The sequence below is a fragment of the Microtus ochrogaster genome, chromosome 18 (assembly GCF_000317375.1).
Source record: "Microtus ochrogaster isolate Prairie Vole_2 chromosome 18, MicOch1.0, whole genome shotgun sequence".
NCBI classification, from domain to species: Eukaryota; Metazoa; Chordata; class Mammalia; order Rodentia; family Cricetidae; genus Microtus; species Microtus ochrogaster.
In genome coordinates this window covers 3,694,950-3,701,872 of record NC_022020.1, presented here as the reverse complement: position 1 = coordinate 3,701,872, position 6,923 = coordinate 3,694,950, and the positions used below count along the sequence as shown (strand labels likewise).

The window sequence follows — 6,923 nt, the reverse complement described above, 5'->3', positions numbered from 1 at the left end:
ATACACACAGACAGAACATTGTATACATAATAAATAAATATAAATATAAATAAATATTTTAAAAAAATAAAGACCAGAGCTGGAAAGTCGAGTAGCAAGAGTAGTAGGAAGTATTAAAGTTCAGGAATTACACTTATGTGTAGGCCTTGTAAGGGAACCTGATGAGCTGTTCGATAAGAAGAGTGCAAGGTCAGAATATTAAAGGCCTTTTTTTTTTTTAACCAGATAAGGGATTTGGAATTTACCGTGTGTACGGTAGAAATACACTAAAATCACTAAAGAAGTAAAAAATGGTTATCCATCATCCACTGACATTTAGGCCAGGTGGGCATGGCAACTACCTGTAATCCCAATACTCAATAGATATGGCAGAGTTGGATCTTTTAGGCAAGCTGGCTACCTAGTCTGGGCAAAACTGACAAACTCTGAGTTCCCAGACTCCCTTTAATTAAAGAAATGGTGCATAATCAAGGAAAACAGCTGATGTCAATTTCACATCTGTGCACCTGCACCCACATACCCACAAACATGCACACCTACAGATTAAAAATAACTCCCAAGGTATTTGGCAATACTTGGCCTTTTTGTTTATGGTTTAAAAAAAATGAGTCAGGGATACTAATTCCCTGTTGATATATAGTACTTGGGCATTCTAGAAGAAAAGCAATAGTATGGAACGGAGCCATATAGAACAGGTTAGTTTTGAATGTGTAGAATGAGGAATTTGAGACATTCACATGAGTACATACGTACACGGGATGTGTAGAATAGTGATTCTCAACATTGCTAATGCTGTGACCCTTTGATACACTTTCTCATGTTATGGTGACCCCCTCAATCATAAAATTATTTCATTGCTACTTCATAATTTGCTATGATTATGAATCATTATGGAAATATCTTATATGAAGGCTATCTAACATGAAAAATATCTGATATGTGACTCCCAAAGGGGTTGTGACCCTTGGGTTGATTCCCACTGTGTTAGAAGGTCAGAACTATTCTTAGAGCCAAAGAAAACAAATTGTGGCGATAATACTCTTTGAGTAGATCTCAGAATTTTGCCTGCATTGTCCATTGGTCCACTTACTTATTTGCTGTGTGGCTTTTTCATCATTTACTTAATGTTTTACAGCAGATTGAATGACTGACTTTTACTTGATAGCAATTATTGTATTAAGAACTTGATGAATACTTTTGGGTGGTGGTGGGTTTTGAGTTAAGGTTTCTCTGTGTATCCTTGGCTGTCCTGAAACTCACTCTGTAGACCAGGCTGGCCTCAATTTATAGAGATCTGCCTGCCTCTGCCTTTTAAGTGCTGAGATTAAAAGCGTGCAGCACCACTGCCTGGTAGTTGAAGAATTCTTAATCTGAGGTCCTTAGACCTTCTCCCCAAGAGTACAGATGTACAGTTTGAGGTCTTTAATCTCGGAGGAGAAAAAATAACCATTTTCCTTCAATTTATTAATATTGTATATATCAATACAGAGGCGTGTGTTTTTGGTAATTATGTGTGTGGAGGATATTAGACTGGAACGCAGCTGAGATCATGAGGCATACAGCAAGCAAGCAAGCACTGTTATTGCTGACCCGTCTTTCTGGTTCCAGAGTATACTTTCTCTTTTCCCCAAGCAACAGTCTACAGATAATAGACAGTAGCCATGAGTTTTTGCCAATAGGAGTCAAGATGTTTTCCAGTATTACTATTGCTGCATTATCTGTGCATATTACTTATATTCATCATGACTTTAAATTATTGCTACTGCACCATGCCATTTAATATATTAATAAGTAACTATTTTTGATATAATTGGTTTCTTTTAATCATAGTAATATGTATGCCTTTGAAAAAAATACATTTATTGTTCCACAGAGAGAAAAAAAATTTTTAAGAAAATCAAGTGAAAAAGAAAAGAATGTGGGTGTTAACATAACACTGGGTAATGAAAGTAAATGTATTTATAATCTGTACTGTTTTTGTTTTTGCAGAACTTCAAACATAAAACTAGACAAGATAATGAAAGAATTGGATGAAGAGGTACTTTTTAGTTTACTAAGTATTTTTTGTCCCCTTCGCAATGATCATTTCTAGAGAAAATTTTGAGATCCCAAAACTTAACCAGAAAATTAAGATAAAAATTTTAAAATTTTACCTTAGATTCTAGGTTCAAGACTACAGATTATAGTTTAGTTTTTTTGTACAGCTTTATTCTATGACCATGTTGAAATTTTAGTACATAGATTCAGTTTTGTGGTTTTTTGATAGTTGAAAAGCAAAAAAGAAGCAAAAGATCAAAAATAGAAGCTGCAATTATGTCAGAAAGAGACAGATTAAGAAGAAAATATGAAATATTTCAAAATGATTGATACCACATAACAAGTAGGGCTTAGAATTGGATTTAGAAGTGTTCATGTTTTTCCTGCCAGCCTGGTTCCATTAGCAGAGAAACAGCATTTCCTACTAGATACTTGTGTGCAAATATATAATAGATTTTTACATTTAGTTAAATTTTCTACTGTGTGTGATGACTTTCCTAGGCAGAAACAGATAATCTTTATAATTCTAGTGTATAATTTCCTTTTTTTTTTTACATTTAACTTTGATAAATTTCTTTGTTGTATTTTTCTTTCCTGAGGTAAATGTATCTATTAGTGGTGTTTTTCCCTTTAACTTGTGGCTTAGGATATAAATGTAGTCATCTAAAGATTTTTGACAGCATTTTACCATTAGCTGCAGGTCAGTATGAGCTTAGTCTTGGTTAGCACTGTATATTTCATTCTCAGAGTTTCAGAGAATCAGTCCTAAATTCAGATGAACTAGGTTTAAGTTACTTAGCTTTCTGAATTCAAGATTGAGAGGACTGTCTTAATTATTAAATTAGCATAGTTCTACTTAAGAGAGGCAAAACTCTTCCCTCTTCTTACCACCAAGTATAGCTAAAACTTCTATACATTAAATGTAAAACAAATGTGAAGAGATCTTGAAAGTGTGAAGAAACCTACACCTCTTGGGGGTACTTGATTCCCAAGAAAAACCACAAGGATGTGGGACTGAGGCTGTACATCAGTTTATAGAGTGCTTATGTAGCCTGAGTTCAGTCCTCAGGACCTCACACAGGAATGGTAGCACAAGTATATAATCCTAATACGTGGGAAATGGAAGCTGAGGAACAAAAAGTTTAAGGTCATCTTCAGATGTTGGCAAGTTCAGGGCTAGCCTGAAACACATTAGACTCTGTCTCAGAAAATAAAATAAATAGTACAAATACTATGGGTCTCCCCTCCACCAGCCTCAAAATTCAAGAGCAGACTTTATAGAACACAACTACATCATTAACAACATCTATTCAATTGTGGCAGAATATACATTCTTTTCAAGGGGTTAAGGACCACATGCCAAGACAGATCTATACAGAGCCATAAAATAAGCTTAAAAGAATCAGAATGTCCTGACCAAAATGTAATCAAGTCAGAATGAGTAACGGTCAGCAGGAAAAATAAACACATGGAAGTTAAATGATGAAAAGAGACACTCTGAAGGGGGATGAAAAATACATTGGAATGTTAATTTTTTGAGCTGTTATGTTTTAAAAAAGGTTGAAGCTTTTCATTATTGAAAAGCTTACATAATGAAGTCAAAATACAAAATCAAAATTTGTGAGATGCAGTTAACACAGTACCTAAGGAGAAGATTATAGCATACATGTTTATACTAAAAGAAAAGTCGCTAATGACTAATCGTAACAGAAGCAGTGAAAAGGATAAAAGCTAAGGTCCATGCAATTGGAAATGACAGTGAAGAAAATAGATGGAACAAAAGAACTTGTTTGAAAAAATCCACAAAATTGGCAAACATCTAGCAACAATGACAAAGGGAAAACAGAACCATCGTCATGAATGAAAGCAAGTGTAAGGAATGATGTGAACAATTCTAAACATGTCGTTTAAATAAATTCAATTATTGCAAAACACCCAACATGCCATAAGTCACACAGTGTAAAATAGTGTGTGTATAACAATAAGGAAAGTGAACCTATGATTTTAAGACTTCCCACCCCCACAAAAATGTGATCTCAGTGACCCAGTAACTTCACTAGAGAATTCTGCCAAGTTTAAATGAAAACACCTCCATATAAGAACACTTCCTAATTTATTTTGTTAGACTGATAACCTTGTACCAAATCATAGTCCACAGAGAAAACTAGGGAACACTATCACCCACAAATGTAAGTCCTTAGCAAAACATTAACATAGATCTCAGCAGCACATAAAAAGATAATATATCTGACTATAGTTTATTTCAGAAATGTAACATTCATTTAATATTTTAAACAATCAGTGTAATTCACTATATTAATAGTCTAAAGAAGAAAAACCAAATGATCTTACCAGTTGATACAGAAAAAGCATTAACTAAAATGCAGTATCCATGGTAAAAATGAGTTAGAAACTCAAGTTGATAAACAGCATATATTTAACATATAGTTCAGTTTGCTTCATACCTAATTATAAAACAGTACATGCTTCCCTTAAAGTCTGTGATAGCAAAAACACATCAGTTCTCATCATTATTTAGCCAGTACTAGAAGTTAGAGTCAGGACAATAAATCATATAACCAAAAAAAGATCAGAAAGGAAGAGCTAAGCCTGTAGAGATGTTTTATGCAGGAGACACAATGGTTTGTTTAGAAAAATGGTAACTGTAGGTGATCAAAACTGGCCGGGCAGTGGTTGTGCATGCCTTTAATCCCAGCACTTGGAAGGCAGAGGCAGGCGGATCTCTGTTAGGACAAGGCCAGCCTAGTCTATATAGTGAGTTCCAGGATAGTCTATATAATGAGTTTCACAGAGAAACCCTGTCTCAAAAAAAAAAGCAAAACAAACAAACCAAAAAAAAAAAACTGATCAAAATTGCATGATACTGACTGAAGACTATCAGGAAAACAGAATGAAGAACAGAAATAAACCCTCAAAGTTATGGCCCACTGACCTTTGACAAAGTTGCAAAAGCATTTCGGTGGAGTAGGAGTTCTTTAAACAAACAGTATTGGAGTAATTGTAAGCCAAGAAAGATCTGAACCTTAATGTGTCATGCCTTGTGACCACTAACTTAATTGTAGGTTTAAACGTAAATGTAAAGGTGATGACTCGTGCTTATAATCTTACGGCAATCTCCTGCTTGCTGAGATTATCCATGTGTGGCTCAGTAGGCAGAGGCTCCTGTATGTAGACCTAATAACCTGAGTACCACCCTACATCCTATACGGTGGCAGGAGGAAGTAGATTTCTAAGAGTTGCCCTCTAACCTTCACACACAATGAGTTTAAAGTTAAAATGGCAAAATCTTAGAACTGGAAAAATGGAGATCTATATCACCTCTACAAATCTTTCTGATAGTATCTTACATAAAAGTTAGTGGTTGCTTATAGATGGGAAAATCTAGAAAAGCACCTAGTAGAGCAGAATATTCTGATGCCAAGTCTTAAATGTAAAAACAAAGCAACAAAAACTGTCAACAGTGGTGATGCTGTTGATAGTAGTTTAGACACAGAAGATGATCTGTGTGTAGATCAAGTAGGAAAGTCTCACGTTTCTGTAAGATACATGCTTTATCTGTTACTGCAAAGCTGTCATTACAGTGTACTGCATGAGACTCAGGATGTGGCTGAGCATGACTGTACCCTTAGTTTGGTAAAGCAGTGCAGAGACAGATGAGCCATAGTCTCAGTGAGAGACCATATCTCACATGACTCGTGGAGAAACAATAGAGGAAGGGACCTGATAGCTATTACATCCACACGTATACTGTAGCCACAACGGGAAAGGATAGAATATGCAATCTGATTTTAAGCAAAAAATGCATCTTAAGGTTTCATCTGAAATATTTTTAAAGAGCAGACTATCAGTATTGTTTGCAATTGTAACTGTTCTCATTATAATTTTAGGGGAATCAAAGAAGAAATCTAGAATCTACAGTGTCTCAAATTGAGAAAGAAAAGATGTTGCTACAACATAGAATTAATGAGTATCAAAGAAAAGTGGAACAAGAAAATGAGAAGAGAAGAAATGTAGAAAACGAAGGTAAATTTTTTTTTTTTTTTTTTGAAAAATGCTTGACTAGGCCGGGCGGTGGTGGCGCACGCCTTTAATCCCAGCACTCGGGAGGCAGAGGCAGGCGGATCTCTGTGAGTTCGAGGCCAGCCTGCTCTACAAGATCTAGTTCCAGGACAGGAACCAAAAAAGCTACGAGAAACCCTGTCTCGAAAATCAAAAAAAAAAAAAAGAAAAATGTTTGACTATCTAGGCAAACACTACCCCTGAACTAAAAGTTTTTTAAGCAATTTGATAACAATGATTTATTTCTAATTTATTTTATAAATGTACTTATATGTATATATGATGTATACATAAGGCTCTTCACATGGGATTGATAAAAATGTAATGTACTCAGTGATATAAAGATATTGAATTATTAGCTTAACAGAAGAAAAGAAATCATGTCATTAAATATTAAATATCTATTTCCATAGATATACATGTGGAAACATGTGTATGATATATTTAGTTCCATCTTAGATTATTGATTCATAGATTGTCCTAAGAAGGCAGAAACTAATAGTAGTTCTGGGAGAAGAGCCAGTTAAGGAAGAAGAATCAGGGAAGAATCCTTGTTATACTATTTATATGTTTTGATTTTTCGCCATTTTAGAAATACTGAATTATTCAAGTAACTTTACTGTTCAACAACAAATGAAAAACTACCTTTATAACTGAATGTGGTGGTACATTCCTATATACCAGCACTCGGGGTTAAGGCAGGAGGGAGAGTCACTTGAGCTCCTGTGTTTGAGAAGAGCCAGCAGGGCATGGTAAATCAAATCTCAAAGCAAGGGCCAGGCCACCCAGCAAAAGGAGTTTTGAAT

At 35.0% G+C, this 6,923-nt stretch overlaps 1 protein-coding gene across 4 annotated transcripts in view; it reads left to right on the top strand.

Annotated features, from left to right (window-relative positions):
* Rock1 (Rho associated coiled-coil containing protein kinase 1) overlaps positions 1-6,923 on the top strand; it is a 129,901-nt gene that overhangs the window by 75,897 nt on the left and 47,081 nt on the right. For all 4 annotated transcript variants that reach the window (XR_003377719.1, XM_005355749.3, XM_026783434.1 and 1 more), the window contains 2 exons: positions 1,990-2,038; positions 5,946-6,081. Coding sequence is in view for 3 of the 4 variants with exons in the window: in XM_005355749.3 (XP_005355806.1) it covers positions 1,990-2,038; positions 5,946-6,081 (185 nt within the window). In the remaining variant the exon portion in view is untranslated. The remainder of the gene's footprint in view (positions 1-1,989; positions 2,039-5,945; positions 6,082-6,923) is intronic.